Here is a 20,694-nt window from a genome sequence, read left to right as displayed (position 1 = left end):
GCCAATATCGTCCTCAATGGTGAAAAACTGAAACCATTTCCACTAAGATCAGGAACAAGACAAGGTTGCCCACTCTTTCCACTATTATTCAACGTAGTTTTGGAAGTTCTAGCCACAGCAATCAGAGAAGAAAAAGAAATAAAAGGAATCCAAATCGGAAAAGAAGAAGTAAAGCTGTCACTGTTTGCAGATGACATGATACTATACATAGAGAATCCTAACGATGCCACCAGAAAACTACTAGAGCTAATCAATGCATTTGGTAAAGTAGCAGGATCCAAAATTAATGCACAGAAATCTCTGGCATTCCTACACACTAATGATGAAAAATCTGAAAGTGAAATCAAGAAAACACTCCCATTTACCATTGCAACAAAAAGAATCAAATATCTAGGAATAAACCTACCTAAGGAGACAAAAGACCTGTATGCAGAAAATTATAAGACACTGATGAAAGAAATTAAAGATGATACAAATAGATGGAGAGACATATCATGTCCTTGAATTGGAAGAATCAACATTGTGAAAATGACTACTACCCAAAGTAATCTACAGATTCAATGCAATCCCTATCAAACTACCAATGGCATTTTTCACAGAACTAGAACAAAAAATTTCACAATTTGTATGGAAACACAAAAGACCCCAAATAGCCAAAGCAATCCTGAGAACGAAAAACGGAGCTGGAGGAATCAGGCTCCCTGACTTCAGACTATACTGCAAAGCTAAAGTAATCAAGACAGTATGGTACTGGCACAAAAACAGAAATATAGATCAATGGAACAGGACAGAAAGCCCAGAGATAAAACCACGCACATATGGTCACCTTATCTTTTATAAAGGAGGTAAGAATATAAAATGGAGAAAAGACAGCCTCTTCAATAAGTGGTGCTGGGAAAACTGGACAGATACAAATAAAAGTATGAGATTAGAACACTCCCTAACACCATACACAAAAATAAGCTCAAAATGGATTAAAGACCTAAATGTAAGGCCAGAAACTATCAAACTCTTAGAGGAAAACATAGGCAGAACACTCTATGACATCAATCACAGCAAGATCCTTTTTGACCCACCTTCTAGAGAAATGGAAATAAAAACAAAAATAAACAAATGGGACCTAATGAAACTTAAAAGCTTTTGCACAGCAAAGGAAACCATAAACAAGACCAAAAGACAACACTCACAATGGGAGAAAATATTTGCAAATGAAGCAACTGACAAAGGATTAATCTCCAAAATTTACAACCTGCTCATGCAGCTAAGTAACAAAAAGCAAACAACCCTATCCAAAAATGGGCAGAAGACCTAAATAGACACTTCTCCAAAGACGATATACATATTGCCAACAAACACATGAAAGAATGCTCAACATCATTAATCATTAGACAAATGAAAATCAAAACTACAATGAGATATCATCTCACACCGGTCAGAATGGCCATCATCAAAAAATCTAGATACAATACATGCTGGAGAGGGTGTGGAGAAAAGGGAACCCTCTTGCACTGTTGATGGGAATGTAAATTGATACAGCCACTGTGGAGAACAGTATGGAGGTTCCTTAAAAAACTAAAAATAGAACTACCATATGACCCAGAAATCCTACTACTGGGCATATACCCTGAGAAAACTGTAATTCAAAAAGAGTCATGTACCAATATGTTCATTGCAGCTCTATTTACAATACCCAGGACATGGAAGCAACCTAAGTATCCATTAACAGATGAATGGATAAAGAAGATGTGGCACATATACACAATGGAATATTACTCAGCCGTAAAAAGAAATGAAATTGAGTTATTTGTAGTGACGTGGATGGACCTAGATTCTGTCATACAGAGTGAAGTAAGTCAGAAAGAGAAAAACAAATACCGTATGCTAACACATATATATGGAATCTAAGGAAAAAAAAAAGTCATGAGGAACCTAGGGGAAGACGGGAATAAAGGCACAGACCTACTAGAGAACGGACTTGAGGATATGGGGACGGGGAACGGTAAGCTGTGACAAAGTGAGAGAGTGGCATGGACATATATACACTACCAAATGTAAAATAGATAGCTAGTAAGAAGCAGCCGCATAGCACAGGGAGATCAGCTCTGTGGTTTGTGATGACCTAGAGGGGTGGGATAGGGAGGGTGGGAGGGAGGGAGACGCAAGAGGGAAGAGATATGGGATCATATGTATATGTATAACTGATTCACTTTGTTATAAAGCAGAAACTAAGACAACATAAAGCATTATAAAATAGTATAAAGCAATTATAAAGCATAAAGGAGCATAAAGCAATTATACTCCAAAATAGATGTTTAAAAAAAAAACATGATAATCTCATTAGAAGTAGAAAAAGCCTTTGACAAAATTCTACATCCAATTATGATAAAAACTCTACAGAAAGTAGGCATAGAGTGAACTTACTTCAAGATAACAAAGGCTATATATGAAAAACCCACAGCAAACATCGTTCTCAATGGTGAAAAACTGAAACCATTTCCTCTACGATCAGGAAAAAGACAAGGTTGCCCACTCTTTCCACTATTATTCAACATAGTTTTGGAACTTTCAGCCACAGCAACCAGAGAAGAAAAAGAAATAAAAGGAATCCAAATCAGAAAAGAAGAAGTAAAACTGTCACTGTTTGCTGATGACATGATACTATACATAGAGAATCCTAACGATGCCACCAGAAAACTACTAGAGCTAATCAATGAATTTGGGAAAGTAGCAGGATACAAAATTAATGCACAGAAATCTTTTGCATTCCTATACACTAATGAAGAAAAATCTGAAAGTGAAATTAAGAACACACTCCCATTTACCACTGCAACAAAAAGAATAAAATATCTAGGAATAAACCTACCTAAGGAGACAAAAGACTGGTATGCGGAAAACTTTAAGACACTGATCAAAGAAATTAAAGACGATACAGATGGAGAGATATACCATGTTCTTGCATTGAAAGAATCAACATTGTGAAAATGACTATAAGACCCAAAGCAAGCTACAGCTTCAACGCAATCCCCATCAAACTACTCATAGCATTTTTCACAGAAAAAGAACAAAAAAATTTACAATTTGTATGGAAACACAGAAGACCCCGAATAGCCAAAGCAATCTTGAGAAAGAAAAACAAAGCTGGATGAATCAGGCTCCCTGACTTCAGACTATACTACAAAGCTACAGTAATCAAGACAATACGTTACTGGCATAAAAACAGAAATATAGGTCAATGGAACAGGATAGAAAGCCTAGAGATAAACCCATGCACATATGGTCACCTTATGTTTAATAACGGAGGCTAGAATATACAATGGAGAAAAGACAGCCTCTTCAATAAGTGGTGCTGGGAAAAATGGAGAGATACATGTAAAAGAATGAAATTAAAACACACCCTAACACCATACACAAAAATAAACTGAAAATGGATTAAAGAACTAAATGTAAGGCCAGAAACTATCAAACTCTTGGAGGAAAACATAGGCAGAACACTCTATGACATAAATCACAGCAAGATTCTTTTTGACCCACCTCCTAGAGAAATGGAAATGAAAACAAACAAATGGGACCTAATGAAGCTTAAAAGCTTTTGCACAGCAAAGGAAACCTTGAACAAGACGAAAAGACAACCCTCAGAATGGGAGAAAATATTTGCAAACGAAGCAACTAACAAAGGATTAATCTCCAAAATATACAAGCAGCTCATGCAGCTCAATATCAAGAAAACAAACAACCCTATCCAAAAATGGGCAGAAGACCTAAATAGACTTTTCTCCAAAGAATATATACAGATTGCCAACAAACACATAAAAGGATGGTCAATATCACTAATCATTAGAGAAATGCAAATTCAAACTACAATGAGGTATCACCTCACACCGGTCAGAATGGCCATCATCAAAAAGTCTAGAAACAATAAATGCTGGAGACGGTGTGGAGAAAAGGGAACCCTTCTGCACTGTTGCTGGGAATGTAAATTGATAAAGCCACTATGGAGAAACAGTATTGGAGGTTCCTTAAAAAACTAAAAATAGAACTACCATACGACCCCGCAATCCCACTACTGGGCATATACCCTGAGAAAACCATAATTCAAAAAGAGACATGTACCCCAATGTTCAGTGCAGCACTATTTACAATAGCGAGGACATGGAAGCAACCTAAGTGTCCATCGACAGATGAATGGATAAAGAAGATGTGGCATATATATATACAGTGCAATATTACTCAGCCAAAGAAATGAAATGAAATTGAGTTATTTGTAGTGAGGTGGATGGACCCAGCGTCTGTCATACAGAGTGAAGTAAGTCAGAAAGAGAAAATCAAATACCGTATGGTAACACATATATATGGAGTCTCCAAAAAAAAAAAAAAAAAAAGGTTCTGATGAACATAGGGGCAGGACAGGAATAAAGATGCAGACGTAGAGAATGGACTTGAGCACACGGGGAGGGGGAACTGTAAGATGGGATGAAGTGAGAGAGTTGCATTGACATATATACACTACCATATGTAAAACAGATAGCTAGTGGGAAGCAGTCGCGTAGCACAGGGAGATCAGCTCTGTGCTTTGTGACCACATAGAGGTGTGGGATAGGGAGCGTGGGAGGGAGACGCAAGAGGGATAGCATATGGGAATGTATATATACGTGTAGCTGATTAACTTCATTATACAGCAGAAACTAACACAACACTGTAAAGGAATTATACACCAATTAATATGTTAAAAAAAACATAAGCAGAATAAGCATCTCAATTGCAAACATGTAAATAAAACTTTAGAAAAAATAAAAATAAAGAAAATAAAAAAATAAAATATATTGGGGAATAAAATACATTAGGTTGAAATTTAAAAAAAATCAGAACAGCAAAATAAAAAAAATACGCTGGGGAATAAAATACATTACGTAGAAATCAGAAATTTAAAAATTTAGTCAGACTAAATAATTTATTATCATGAAGGCTAATATAAAAACAGAAATTTCTTCTTTTCATATATTTTATATACCTGCAAACAGCAATGAGCTTATTATCACATTCATTTATTTTTGGCTGAAAGATAAATACCTTAAGATTTATATTCAGGAAAATTATATCTATTTACATGTTCATCTATGCAAAAGATTATACTAAATTAGTACTTGAAAATTATTAAAAAGTAAGTATTTTCACTGTATATCCCAAAGAAAACAATTTTTTAAGGATTTAAATTAAATCACTGGCAACAAAAATTGATTTAAGTTATGAAGCATGAGATAACATTAAAAACATAGCTTATAATTAAGCAAAATTGTGATATACCTTTGGAGTCTTTCCATCTACATTTGGATGTATTTGTACTATTTCTTTGCCTTGCATTTGGCTGTCTTCTGTTTGGCTTTCTTTCTGGTCTCCTCTATCCTCTGTAGGACTTATTTTCTGGGATGTTTCTACAATAATTTTCCCTAAATTTTGTACGGTCTGTGCTTCAGAATCACTGATTTTGGGAAAAAGGGGGGATATAAAGCCCAAGAAGAAGAGTTGTTAAACGTACCTCTTTAAGTTCAAGACCAAATAATATTACAGCACAGTTTATATAGGTAGCTACAAGTTTAATTTGGGCATTTACTGATCCTCATTGTTAAGACAGAAAATTACTCTAAATATATTGAGAGAAAATTGTTTAAATATATTTTACAAAATTATAAAATTTCATCAAGAAGTTAGATTATCTAATATCACATGCTTGCAGCATCACTTCTATAGTATTTCTCCAAGTGTTAACTCAGGAAGCACATGTTTCAACGCTTGCAGGGTTGGAACACTCACTACTTTCTGACCCAGGGCAGAAAGCTTTAATATTTCTAAAAGAAAGTTTTCTCCTAGTCTGGAACAAAATCTGAATCTCTGAGCCTTTCATGAATTGATCTAGTTCCGTCTCTTATGGGTATTCATCATTCAATATAATACTTGTTAAGCACCAACTATGTACCAGGCACTTTTCTGGGCACAAGGGTAAAGTGGTGAGTGAAAAAAAAAATAGATTAAACTCCTTGCCCTCAGGTAGCTTTCAGCCCAGTGGGGTGGGGAGACAGGTGACAAAGAAGAGGACTAAATTTTATATATGTATATATAAAACACAGTATGTTAATAGTTTGTGTTAAAGAAAAAAAATAAAGGGAAGAAGATTAGAAGTGCTGGTGTTGATGCTGAGCAGAAATTTAAGTTCAATCCCTTTTCCACATGGACGATCTAACTATTTGGATATAGTTATATGATGCTTGCAACATCTCTAAGGAAAACATCCCTAGCTTGTTCAAGTACTCCTAACATGAATGCTTTTGAGATGCTTTCCCTTCCTGGTCCCTCTTGAAAAGTACACCAGCTTATTTTGATGGAGCATTATGTCCAGAATTCAATTTCATACTTCGAGTGTACAATGAGAAGTATTTAGTAGTACTCCTGGTAGATGTAGACTAAATTTGTATAAGCTTTTCCAGCATGCATATTGTACTGAGACTCTTACAGGATTTAACAAAATATACTTTTACATTCACTATTACAAAGTGCCATATCTTCCCATTGCATAGTTGAACAATTGACATTTTATAGCCAAGTAAAGGACCCTGTAGTCTTCTGGATAACTATATCTTCCCAGTCTATTGAGATCTTTGGGGATTTTGATTCTATCTTGTAAACTATTTTCCAGCCCTTTCAGTGTCACGTTATCCACAGATTTGATAAACATGTTTTGCTGAAAGTCTGTCTTTCTTCTTCTAGGTATTAACAACTCCTCCTGATTATTACCTATCAGTGAATGGGCATTGATAAAGATAATTCATATATCGGGACCCACAAAATGCAGGCTGCCCCAGCAGCCCGGCCTGTGTCAGAAACTGGAACCTAAGTCAGCTGCACTAACGGGAAATGCATCACTGTCAAGGAAAGCTAACATATACCAATCAGAATCCTCCAATTCAGCTTTAGCTAGTTTGCGAACTTTAGCTAGCTACCTTACCCTAGAAAATAGGACCCGCTAGCTTTACAAGAAAATCCCTGACCTCCTAGCCAATCATGCCCTGTTTCTGCTTTGCCTCTTATAATACTCTATAAAACTCCCTCCTGCCCCAAAACCCTTGAAAGAGTGCTCCACAGCTTGTTAGGCACTGGACTCCCCTTATCCATGCATGTTTTCCCATGAATAGAGGTCTTCATGCTCGTTACTAAATCATATTATTTTTGTTCTTTGACATCATGCTCTTGTAATATTATTCAACTATGGGAAATAAATATTCATAAGGTAATAATTATATAATATTCTATATACAAATAAATAAAGGGCCAAGTTCTATTTTCCTCAGTATCCAAGTAAATTTCTTATATTTCAGACTATGAAAAGTTAAAAGAAATAGAATGTCCTGAAGTCCTGAGGCTCCATTGTGGGATTTCTAATTGCTTGAGAATTCTTTGCAGCTGAGTGATTCCTGAGACCGTTCTGTCAGGCAGGAAATGTAACAATTAATCCTCACAGTGTAAAACTGAGTTTCACTGCTAATAACTTAAATGACAATCCTATGTTTTAAGAGATATAGTGTGATACATCCCCCAAAATACGTGACCTTCTGCACATGCACCAAGAAGATGAAATTGAACTGAGTGTATTCCTTAACTTTCACATATTTATTCAGACATACATACACCAGTAAATATGTACCACTATATTATGAAGAAGAGTGTGGTAGTACCAACTGGCTGAGATACAATTAGTAGATGAAACCAGAATTTCCTGGAAGACAAAGATAAACACTTAGTGGGTTTTGGTTTTGTTTTTTTTTTTTTGCAGTACGCGGGCCTCTCACTGTTGTGGCCTCTCCTGTTGCAGAGCACAGCCTCCAGACACGCAGGCTCAGCGGCCATGGCTCACGGGCCTAGCCGCTCCCCGGCATGTGGGACCTTCCCGGACCGGGACACGAACCCGTGTCCCCTGCATCGGCAGGCGGACTCTCAACCACTGCACCACCAGGGAAGCCCTTAGTGGGTTTTAAGCTAAGTAGGATTTTATCTCTAACTGCTTTTGAGAACAGGGAAGAAAACCTTAGAAGAGGTAACAAAGAAACAGGAGAGCAGATTTGGTCTTTCTTCCTTACTTTCGTAAATTTGTTTTTGAGTTTTTCACCTGTCTAAAGACCAGAGGCATGACCACTGATCATTTAAAACAGTGGTTCGCAAACTTGTCTGCATATTGGAATCAGCTGGAGAGCCTCAAAACATACTGAAGCTTGTATCTCACTCCAGAAGTTATGATTTAATTGTTCTGGGATGTGGCCTGAGCTTTGGAATTTTTATGAGATCCCCAGGTGATTCTAATATGCAAACAAGTTTGAGAATTGCATTTTAAAATGTTTCAGATCTATGTCTAAGAAAACTATCCAGAAACATCCCAAATCTAAAACAGATCATGACTGCAGATTTAAAAAAAAAAAAAAAAAAAACTTGGGAAAATAAAAGGAAATATGCGCCATCATAAACCAAGACAGAATTATGGAAAATTGTTCCATGTGTCTGTTAACAATTCTGGCCACATTAAACTTCCGTATTATCTAGGTATAAAAAGAGGTGTTCTATTATCCACTTGCCTTTGTGGTTTTACTGATGTGCTTCAATGTATGAATGTATAGCCAGGGGTAAGGGTAAGAAATATTATAGATTTTTAGTATTCCCCTGTTGTTATTCACTAGGGGTTAGATAACTTAAAACTAGGAATCTGTAGAGCTTTAACTTTAAAGAACTAATTTTTAACCTCCTTCAATTAAAGTTAGCACAATGACTTGCATAATACATACATGAAATAATTAGTGAAGATGGTTCTTAATTTAAAGGATGTTAAACAGCTTGTAGACATCTGGTAACAAGCTGAAATGGGTCATTCAAAATTTATCTAACTAAATTAAGGGGAAAAAATGTTTCTCCTCCCAGGTTGCCATGTCACAAGATAACTAAACCGACTTAGTAGGCTTGCCTGGGAATCCTTAGCTGTCAGTGGTGAATATGCAAAGGGCCAGCAAATTAAATCAACCTGCCAAACTGTCAATTTCAAGCCTCATGACTGCATGAAAATAGCATCACTGGAAGAAATCAAGCATTGCCTTCTTTTGGGTTTCCTGGCACCTATTCAAACACTCATGCAGTTGTGGCTAATTTTGCATGCAAATTTCAGTCAATAAGCTCAGAACAAGACCTCCCAAGATATTTCAAAGGATCTGACAGTATTTTTTCTGAATACCAAATCGACAGTAGTTGAAATTCAATCTCCACTTGCTGGTGCTTTACATATGCACAGTGTCCCCACCACTGAGCTAAGTTAATGAGAGCCTTACCTGCTTTCGCACACATCCTCCCAGTCGTCCTTGCTGAGGTTCTCAAACACATTGCTCATGACCTTGATGGAGTGATTGAGAACAGTGTGGTAACGACCCACGGCGCGCTTTTTCTTGGCCGCTTTAAATTTAACCTTGGTAGTGGTTGCCTTACAATCAGATTGTCTAGATCCAGATCTCACTTCCGTGGTGGCCATCTCAGATTTAGCTTTGTCTGCTGAACGCTGTAATTTCTCTACTGAATTCATCAGCTCTTCATTTTCATTTCTCAACTCATTAGCTTCTGCCACTTGTCTCCTTAGGGAAGTGACTTCTATCTCCAGCTCACTGAGTTTTACTTGAAGTTCAGCTTTGTCTTTTTCTACATCTTTACTTCCCTTTTGCAGTTGTTCCACCTCTTTTTCTCTGGTCTTTGCGTCTTCTTGCTGCTGTTTCACAAGGGATTTCAGGAAATCATTTTCTTTTATTAATTTTTTATTCCCTTCTTTTAATTTTCTTGACCTTTTCTCAAAAGATTTTAGCCGATTTTCCAATTCAATGACCTAAATAGAAAAGTTTAATTTATTCTTTTAAAAGTCCAAAACCAGAATGTACTGTATTTTTATTGTCATTTCTAACTTATGAAAATAAAATTTCATTTAGCACAAGGACAAAATAAATCTAAAGTACTTAATTTCTAAATAATTCTAAGGTGGTGTACATAAATACATTCTAAAATGCAATAATACATCTGTTGAATAAAGGACAGATGGTAAAAGAAGTTAAAATTCTACACAATGTGACACAGAACTAAGTATGCTAATAAGCTCTGCAGAGTTCTCTGAGACTGTAAGTGCTTTGGCTTTATAGTCTACTGTTGGGAAGGAAAAAAATTTCCTTCTACCCTTCTAGGTTCTTTCTGGTCTCAGAATGAAATTGATATAAGACAGATTAACAAGAGAAAAATATAAGAATATAAAAATATAATATAAGATATATAAATATATATTATATAAATATATAATATAAGACAGATTAACAAGAGAAAAACAAAAATTTAATATCACGTATACCTCCTGTATACTTGGGAGATACCCAGGAAAACTGAGTAACTCCCCGAAATGGCCTAAAGCCATCACCTTAAATACCATTTTCATCTAAAGACTATGTAAGATTTTGGTGGGTGGGAGTCAGTTATAGGAGGTTCCCAGGAAAAGCACAGTAAACAAGGGTCTGGCTGTTAAGCAGATTTAGGTCCTTGCCTTCTCCACTGATTACACTTTTAGAGATTTGGTCATCTTCATCTTCCTGGTACAGCAAGGTATACCCTCTTACAAATGGAGATTTCCCTTATAAATGTAAATGTTTCTTACAAAGGGATAACTTCTACTCAGTTTTCAGAGCTTTTCCTATGTCTGTAGTTTCTTAAAAATAATCAGCCTAAAATAATCAATATGCCAAAGAGACATATTTTGGGGTGATATATTTTGCTCCCCCTCATTTTACTACTCGTGAAAAAGAATACTTTCAGAGAAAAACAATTTATACAAAAAGTCTGAAAACAGTACATAGGGAAACTTTATTAATAAAATAAAATTAGCCTTCAATATTTAACTATCATATGAAAAACTGATGACCTAAATACAAAATGATCTATTGAGGCTGCTTTTTCCTAAATTATAAAAATGTAATTTTAATAGTTGTGAGGTCCTTAGTTTATAAAATACAGGAACTTTTTACCAAAAAAAAAAAAAAAGGAATCTAACAATGTTAAAATAATTATTTCAAGGTTTCATATGAATTAATTTTTTTACATTTATTTCATTAAACAGTGTTCATGTTGTAGGACACAGAAATAATATATAATTCTTGAACTTAATTTCAAAAACTATTCAGAAACAAAGACAATTGCACAAATAAAGCTAATAAAGGATAGAATCTAAGTGCCATAAGTCTGGACATAAAGGAAAGAGCAACTGATTCTAAGCCATGAGTACAAAAATTTCAAGGAGGAGTTGATTTCAACTTAAATCTTGAAAAATATTCAACACTGTTTGTAAAGCACTGTTGCGGAGGAAGACATTTCTCTCTACCCTTCTGTGTTCTTATGGCTGGTCTAAGAATTAAATTGACATGAGACACATTAACAGGAGAAAATCAAAGGTGTTATAACATGTGTACATGGGAGAGACCCAGGAAAACACAGTAACTCAATGAAATGGCCAAAACCCTCCTCGCCTTAAATACCATTTTCAGCTAAAGAGAAAAGAGGATGTTGGTGCTAGTGGTTTAGGAGGAAGGCAATTAACAAGGAGATGGAAAAGCAAATTCGTGGTAAACAAATGTTTGCTGAACCATGCAGAGACAACAGGACACAGAGAGAAATTTTAACAGACAATTTGCTAGATTCTTCCCTGACAACACACACCTAGTTTATACTACAGTTATCTATAGTGATAATTCCCTTCCTGGAATAGGTCCTCTATCTTCATTCTCTTAGGCAGTCAGGTGGAAGGTCAAAGTTTCTTCCTGAGTCTTTTGGGCCCTGATTATTTTTGACTCAAAATAATCCATATGCCAAAGAGACTTTTGGAGTGGCAAATTTTGTTCCTTTATAGTACATTTTACCATTTATAAAAATTTTTAATAAACACAATCTCTTCTGATAATCTCAAAAACAGGTGAGGTAAGCAGAATTGATAATTATCTTCCCAGAAGAGGAAATGGAAGCTCTGAAAACTTAACACACAGACGTAAACATTTCCTGGTTAAACTGGGATTCAAGTTCAGGATTTTGTGCCTATCCCACTATTCCACAAGCCGTATGGGGAAGAAGACTTTCCCAGATATATGTGGAAAATGAACAAAGAACTAGGGTCAAGAAAGAAAGAGTCAAGCAAGAAACTTTTATAGGTCTTAACAGGGCTTACTCTTGACCTGGAGTAGATGTATATGAGTTTGCACCAGACTACTTGTAGACCTCTGTATATTTCTGGGAAACAAATTCTATTGATCCCTCTCAATGCAAATACTTTATTGGAGAGCTGGATAATGTGACAAAAAAATACAACAATTGAAAAACTATATGGACTCATACTTACCTTAAAACAAATTCTTCAAAGGAGAAAACATTATTGATACATTGACAACCAATGATTTAAAATAATATTCGAGAAATACACAAAAAACTTATGCATACTCTTAACACTTTCCAGTTTACTGGACTTGACTCATGATGGTGAAGATCTAAGTTGTTTCCTAATGTGAGTTTCAGTCCTCTCTGATCCTTCTGCACCCTTAGTCTTCTTGTGAGTTCAATCCCCTTCATTTAATTCAACAGTCATTTACCCATTGGTTATGCTGCCCTGGGACATGGATATTTCCCAACACAATATGAAGAATCTCAGCTAATTTTAATCAGTTTTTTCCATAGTATGATATACTCCCTACTGTTGGACTTATGTCTTTGTAGGGCTTACTCTTAACCTGAAATAGAGGTATATGAGTTTCTACCAGAATATTGTAGACCTCTGTATATTTCTGTGAAACAAATTCTGTTGTTGTTTCTCAATGCAAATACTTTATTGGAGAGCTGGATAATGTGACAGAAAATACAGTGTTCAGGAATACATGAACATTTTTACTTTTTCCAAATCACTCTATCACGAAATTATAGTCTCCATTTACTAAAAAATACTACAAGCAGAAAAAGAATACCACCTTTTTCTCTTTGGTTTCTCTCAGTGGTTTTGAATCACTGCCCCAAACAGTATAGTTTTCATAAATATACTTTAAAATATTTTAGCATGTTAGATTCCAGGGTGGAGTGAATAGAAGAGACTGTATTTTTAAAAATTATTTTATGAAAATAAACAATTATACCTTTAAAAAATGATTTTGACAGTGGTGATATAAAAATATTAGTAAGAAGCAGTGCAATCTAGGGGAAATTGAATTTTGAGCCTGGTCTGGATCTCACTTCTAGCTCTGATTGCTTTACCTGGTAAAATATTTAACCTATTTTACCTTTAGTTTCCTCATCTGTGAAATGGGAATAGTAACAGCTATTTTGCAGGTTACGAGCATTAAATATGATCATATACCACAATTCTCAGTAGACGGTAAGTTCTAGACGGTTCATCATCATCATCATCATTATTGTCTCTATTACTGTTAATCATAACAGCTAGTTAATAATATTACTTGAGCTAAAATATAATTACTTGCACTAAATATTGCTGAATTATCTATTAAATCAACTTTACACTTTTTTTTTTTTTTTTTTTTGCGGTACGCGGGCCTCTCATTGTTGTGGCCTCTTCCGTTGCGGAGCACAGGCTCCGGGCGCGCAGGCTCAGCGGTCATGGCTCACGGGCCCAGCCACTTCGCGGCATGTGGGATCCTCCCGGACCGGGGCACGAACCCGCGTCCCCTGCATCGGCAGGCGGACTCCCAACCACTGCACCACGAGGGAAGCCCCTCAACTTTATACTTTTGATTAAAATATAACATAATGAAGAAATGTAACAAACATCTTAAATTTGAGATTTCAGTTTTGGAAATTGGCATTTTTTAATTTTAAGATTGGGTACAACTCATGAAAATTTTAGATACCAGTGGAAGAGTACCTTTTTAAGGTCTGTTATGTTTAAAATATTTAAAGTCTGTTAACTGCCTAATGTGAATCTATGTTTAAACATAAGAACTGGTCAAAATTATTTGCATTTAAGTTTAAAATGGAGGACAAGAGAGATACTACTTCTAAAGAATTTGATAAGGGAAAGTCCATAGCACATATTAAAGTGTTATTCAAGGTATACTCTCAAAAAATTGTCAAACTGATTTCACCTCTCCAAAAACAGAAAGGAAAATTTCAATATATATTTGAAAATAAAAGTCTGAGGAAGTGTTAAAGGCATTTGGTTTGTGTGGTATTAGATCATCTGAAGTCCAGTACTGAGCATTTAATTTACCAAACAGATGGCTCCTTTCAAAACTGAAATAAAACACCTGACTTTTTAAAGTTTGTGTATTACTTTGTTAGAGCTGCCATAACAAAGTACACAGACTGGGTGGCTTCAACCCTAATAACCTCATTTTAACTTAATTAAAATTTTAAAGACCTCCATCTTCAAATATAGTCACATTCTGAGATACAGGGGATTAGGACTTTGACGTAAGAATTTGGGTGGGGGACACAACTTATCCCTTAACAGAGTGAAATGTTAAGACATTATTTTAAAAAGGATCTACTTATATGTTTCATTTCTACTATGTATTATACAAATATTGTTTTCATGTTTTTACTGTCTTTTAAACCCATTTTGAATGAATTTCATATATATCCTTCTAAAATAAGGGAACTCAACTAAAGGGGTTAAATCATGACTCATACAATTGCATTAGGTTAATATTTAAAAAAACAGTGACAAATTAGTACACTAATTTGACACATGGTCCAATGAAAACAATTTCTGTTGGCTTTTAAGACTTAAAATGGCTTTCTGGATCTACTATGGTAGTAGTCAATGAAGGGGAGCAGAATTTTGCCACCCCAAAATGTCTCTTTGACATATGTCTTATCTTGAGCTGGTTGTTTTTAAGAAACGGCAGACACAAGGAGAGGCTCTGAAAACTGAGTAGTAACTGACTGCCCAGCCCTGACATCTTTTCTTGTCTTCAGCTGAGGAAGGTGTATAAGGTGACGGCTTGGACCATTTCAGGGTGTTACTTCAGTTTTCCTGGGCATCTCCTATGTATACAGGAGGTATGCCTGTTGTTAAACTTCTGTTTGTTTTTTCTTGTTAATCTGTCTTTTTATTACCGGGGATATCTCATCTGAGAACCTAAAAGTATAGAGGAAAAATTCCTTTCCTCCTCCACATCATTTATGGCAGTTGGAATGAAATAATAAACTTCTCTAGGTTTCTACCCTAACGTAGTAAGTAGTAGTGTAGTACAATATACCCACAGAAATAAAAATTATACAAAACCTGGCAAAAAAGAATAGTGTTCTGAAACAAAAAAGATAAATTGTTATAAACTGTATCACGTTCTAGCTGGCAGTACATACATTATTTCAATTACTTATTTTATCTTAAGATAATGAACATGAGCATTTCTTGTTCTTTATGTTATAATATGAAACTGATATGTGTCATTCAGTAATAATGAGATGACGGCCTGTGTTACCTGAGCATATGGCAAGTGTTAGGAGTATAAGGAATCATATCATCTGCTGTATATCACTAGATTTCCTACGAATCAATTCACAGACATACAAAATGTAAGTAGCTACATTAATATTTTTGTCTATATATCTGTAAACTTCCAGCTTTTTCTAAGAATATTTCCTTTATAACAATAACAAAAAGTATTAAAATAAAACCAAGCCCACTTAACTGAAACTGATGACAATGTTATTTATATACAAAAATGTAAATTAAGTACAAAGTTGTAAAGATAAATGTTAAGATTTTTAAACAACATTTTACTATTAAAGATAGCCATGTTGTAAAGTGAGTATAGGGTTTATACAGAGTGGTTCTATTAAAACAGGGAGAGCTATACCAAATCATATGGGCATAAATTTTTATCTAAAATGAGATGAGACATGTATAATTTTCAAGTTTAAAATTAAAATTATAAACATATTACCATTTTACTGCATAAAGCTAAAACTATGCTTTTTTTTTAGTTCAAATATTGTACATCTGTATGCGTTTTGAAATGTAACAGAGAAAGTAAAATAGTTAAGTTATACCTAATAAACACATAGAGGGTAAATTTTTATACTTTCTATTGTTATCATTCTTTTTATCTTTGAAAATATTTTAAACCTATGTCAACACAAGCATGAGTGTTTCCACATTTACTTCACTAACATTGATTTTTTTAACCCCATTTTTGTAAGCCAATGATTTTGAATTTAAATTAAGGATTCACCCAAGGTTTAAGTTCATGAGACCTCGTTTTAAAATATAATCCTTTATGTTAAAATTCAGATTTAACTTGCTCAGTTCAATATCGTAAAGATTAGACTACCTTCTGCAATGTCTGCTCCGACATTTCTTTCCGATTCTTCTCTGGAGTACTCTTCTTGACCCCATCATCTTCACCGTATCTAAAGAGTTCTTCTGGCAGAGAATAAATAATATATTATGGTACCTCATATGCTCCTGAAACACTGTTCTGTCATTTTAAGAAAAAGGGGTGTATGGTTTCTCAACTATGAATAACGTAGTCTATTTTATTGTCAAGTATTTGGCCAGTAACTGAATGGTGACCTTTTTCAAGATTTTCAGTCTCACAATTATGTATCTTTATAGTGTCCCTTTCTTTTTTGCAGCGTAAGATTTTCAAAGGTATAACAGATCTGCAGGTTAACAATGCTGTATTTTTATTCCCATCTTCATTCTTTTGTAGACCATTCCCCTTTGCCTTAAAAGCAGAATTCACTGCCTTTTTATCTACACAGTCACTACTAGTTTTGTTCTCTGGATCTTGTTCCCTGCCAGGAGGATCAGAGTGATTGCTGAACAAAGCAAACAGTAACAGAATTAGGGTAGACTGAAACTGTAACACCCCCTACCACCACCTTTCTTTAAAGTAAAAGATCATGCACTGGGCAGAGTAAAGCATAAAAATCACATTTCCAGAAAAAGTGACTTTATAACAAATAGAAACCCAGGTAATGGGTAAAGTTGTTCCTACAAATCATTCCTACACTACCCAGGCATTTGACTAATAAAACCCCTTCGAACAAGCAAAACTGTATAAGCAACATAACAACATTAAAGGAAAAAAAATCATAAAACTTCAGTTAATATTATTAGAATTGAAATACATTAAAACCTATAAATATTTTTTTCTTAGAAGATAAATTATGGTGACAAATTTAACATTTTCTTACTGAATTATTTTTGAAATACACATTTCTCAAAGAATCAAAAAGGGGGCAAAAAGAATGCATAAAGCTAAAAGGATACATATCTGTGTTAGTCTGAGATGATTTTGCTTTAAAGTATGCTTGGCTGCTGTAGGTCAGTATGAAACTTTGATTTATCAACAAAGAAAAAAGAAAACAATATTACTCTCTGTAGAGTAGAAATCCTCTTGGTATAAACAGTGACTAACAAGTTTGTTAGAGTGAATTAGGCATTTCTTTTGTCTTTGAAACATGACATATCCAATTAAAACTTCTGTACTCCTGAAATAAATAGAACACTATCCTAAGGATAATAAAAGCTAGAATAGGTAGAATTTGCCACCCGGGGAATATGTACCTTTATCTTGATGATAATCTGTTGGTTCCCGAGTTTCTTTCTCTAGTCCCTTAACACCATGGTGCTGAATTCATTTACAAAACTCTTTCAGCAATATAGAAATAATATGCAAATACAATTCATCTGTTCTAGTCATTTAAGTATCTGCTATAGTTCTAAGTAAAATATTTACACTTAAAAATAAGAAAATAGTTCTATATTCAAAGACTGTAGAGTGCTAAAAGTAGCTAAATAACTCCAACAATATAAATGTTGAATACTGATTTAAAAATGAATTTGATTGCTGCTTTTGTGCTCCTAGGTGTGTGCAAGATTCCCTGGTGGACTGGAAGACCATGTTCACTTGTGGTTTTCTGTTGAAAACTTTGTTTCTCACCTTCACAGGTTTTACAAAGAATACATGGCAGCTAGGCCCAGGCCATGGAGAGGAACAAAGACCCAACTCTCTGCCCCTTGATTCCCTTCCCCTTCAAGGATCTCAGGATTTGGGAAGTGAACCAAGAGGACCTAGTTAGAAATATACAGTTCTATTTTTGTCCTTTGGTGGATGTGTGAGAATATGCTTCTCCTTACTGGAAATTTATTTTAAAAATTGTGGATTTAAATGCTTTACTTTTATTTTTACCACTATACAAATTCGTTCTGATTTATATTCTTTCTCAGGAGTTTCTTCTCTCCCCACTTTTTCTTTTTAACTTTTAACTTTGCTTACTCATAGTTGTTTAAACATTTTTCTCTATCGCCTATGTTTTTTTGGTCCCCTTAATTCTCCTGGATTACATTATAAATTAATGTAAGTTCTTCTGCAACTTTTTCTCCTTCTTTTAGATTCTCTTTTAGCTATTTTAACAAATTAATATTAAAAATCTGTTATCATTATAAGGGATTGCAGAATATGCCAGCCTAATATATGCCACTTTGGTATATTGATTATTTTCAGCAGTAGGAACTTCAAAAGCTGCAAATGCAGGTAGAGGCTTTCTCTGAACTCCCCTTATCTGCCAGAAGACCCTCCAGAAGGAACTTGAGTGTTATTACCCACTCCCCTAAAGTTTCATCAACCAGAGAAGATTAACTCTTATCACAGGAGAGGAAACTAGAAGTCCACACTATACCCAGACAAGCTTTACTACAAACTATCATTCCTCTCAGCTAGTCTTCTATGGGCCCATTCATCTTTTCTAAAATCATTTACTCTCCCCTAAGAGGCCTACATCCCTCCTCCTCTCTCCCTATTAAGACAGTATGTAATCCTGAATTCTAAAGCCACCTCTTTGAGTACTCACTCTTCCCTGGGTTTCTTCCATGTGTATACCATAAGGTATAAACATTAATAAATTTCTGGTTTCCTCTTGCTAATCTGTCTTTTATTATAGGGGTTTCAGCTAAGAAGGGTAGAAGGAAAATTCTTATTCCTCCCCTACAATTATATTTTTACTCATCTTAATATGATGCTTCCTACACTATCTTTAAGGTCTGTTTGTGATTGTATCAACTTGGGATATAAAGAAAGGAGAATAGGTATCTTGTGTATTGGCAATTTCCTAAAAAATACTGAAACCGAGCAGGACCCTGTGGAGGCTCCTGGGTATGAAAGCCTTTCTGTGTCCCCCCCGTTCCTTGTTTGTAGAGAACAGACTCCAGCCTCCATGACCTTCCCTGAGTCCCAAAGGGCAGATTCAAACAGTTGCTAATCATGGAAGGGAGGGGCTGCAGAGACAAGGCAGGAGCAGCCAAGAAACAATAGTGCAGCCTTGAGGCAGGTCCTGGTTTCACCTCAAGGGATACACACAACAGTACCTTTGAGCTCTTTACAGAACTAAAACCCCCAACAAACGGAAGATGTTAGCATTCTTCCTTCCAGAGAAGACCAGCTGAGGCCAGATTAAAGGAACCATAGAAGCTCATCAAGAGATGGCCTGAGACCAGATTAAAAGAGTGCAGGCCCTGCACACACCCTAATCTTATCGGCAAACTCACCCCTGAACTATTGCTGTAAAACTCCTCACCAAATCCTCCCAGGTTGGGACACACAGTTTTCAAAGGCAGGAGCCCACTGTGTCCCCCTTTGCCTGGCAAAGCAATAGAGCTATTCTTTCCTACTTCACCCAAAACTCTGTCTCTGAGATTCAATTGGGCACCAGGGCACAGAGGCCGAGTTTTTGGCATCAATATTACTATTTTTTCTTCACTTTTAGGAAAAGTGAATATATTACTTTAGAGGGTACTTGCCATAACATACAGTAAGAAATATATATTTGGTCTTTTTCCCTGGCTCCCCACACAAAGCTTCTAAAGTCCTTGGAATTTCATAAGTGATAGAGGTGAGAGGATTATCTTCTGTTATTCATAACAAGCCTCTTTGCACAAGGTTCCCCATAAATCTATTTTCCTTTATATTTCACTTCTACTTAACACAAGCTGGATATAAAAATGTTGTTGGAGACACCAACAAAAGTTGCAGGGTGCAAAATTAATACACAGAAATCTCTTGCATTTCTATACACTAATAATGAAAGATCAGAGAGGAGAATTAAGGAAACAATCCCTTTTACCATCACATCAAAAAGAATAAAGTACCTAGGTATAAAATTACCTAAGAAGGCAAAAGACTTGTACTCAGAAAACTATAAAACACTGATGAAATAAATCAAAGATGACACAAACAGATGTAAAGATATACCATGTTCTTGGATTGGAAGAATCAACATCATCAAAATGACTATACTACCCAAGGCAATCTATAGATTCAATGCCATCCCTATCAAATTATCAATGACACTTTTCACAGAACTAGAACAAAATATTTTAAATTTGTATGGAAACACAAAAGACCCCAGATAGCCAAAGCCATCCTGAGAAAGAAAAAGAGAGCTAGAAGAATCAAGCTCCCTGACCTCAGACTATACTACAAAGCTACAGCCATCTAAACAGTATGGTACTGGCACAAAAACAGAAACATAGATCAATGGAACCAGATAGAAAGCCCAGAAATAAACCCATGCACCTATGGTCAAGTAATCTACAACAAAGGAGGCAAGAATATACAATGGAGAAAAAACAGTCTCTTCACT

General features: G+C 35.3%; 1 protein-coding gene across 1 annotated transcript in view; it reads right to left on the bottom strand.

Annotated features, from left to right (window-relative positions):
* The window catches only part of CNTLN (centlein), a 327,580-nt gene that overhangs the window by 96,891 nt on the left and 209,995 nt on the right, over positions 1-20,694 (bottom strand). Inside the window, exons 14-16 of the mRNA XM_082843600.1 lie at positions 16,380-16,471; positions 9,357-9,898; positions 5,302-5,476 (exon numbers count right to left, since the gene is read on the bottom strand). Coding sequence (XP_082699726.1) covers positions 5,302-5,476; positions 9,357-9,898; positions 16,380-16,471 — 809 coding nt within the window. The remainder of the gene's footprint in view (positions 1-5,301; positions 5,477-9,356; positions 9,899-16,379; positions 16,472-20,694) is intronic.

This window comes from Leucopleurus acutus, assembly GCF_964270905.1.
Source record: "Leucopleurus acutus genome assembly, chromosome: 7".
NCBI classification, from domain to species: Eukaryota; Metazoa; Chordata; class Mammalia; order Artiodactyla; family Delphinidae; genus Leucopleurus; species Leucopleurus acutus.
This window is presented reverse-complemented; position numbering and strand designations above follow the sequence as displayed.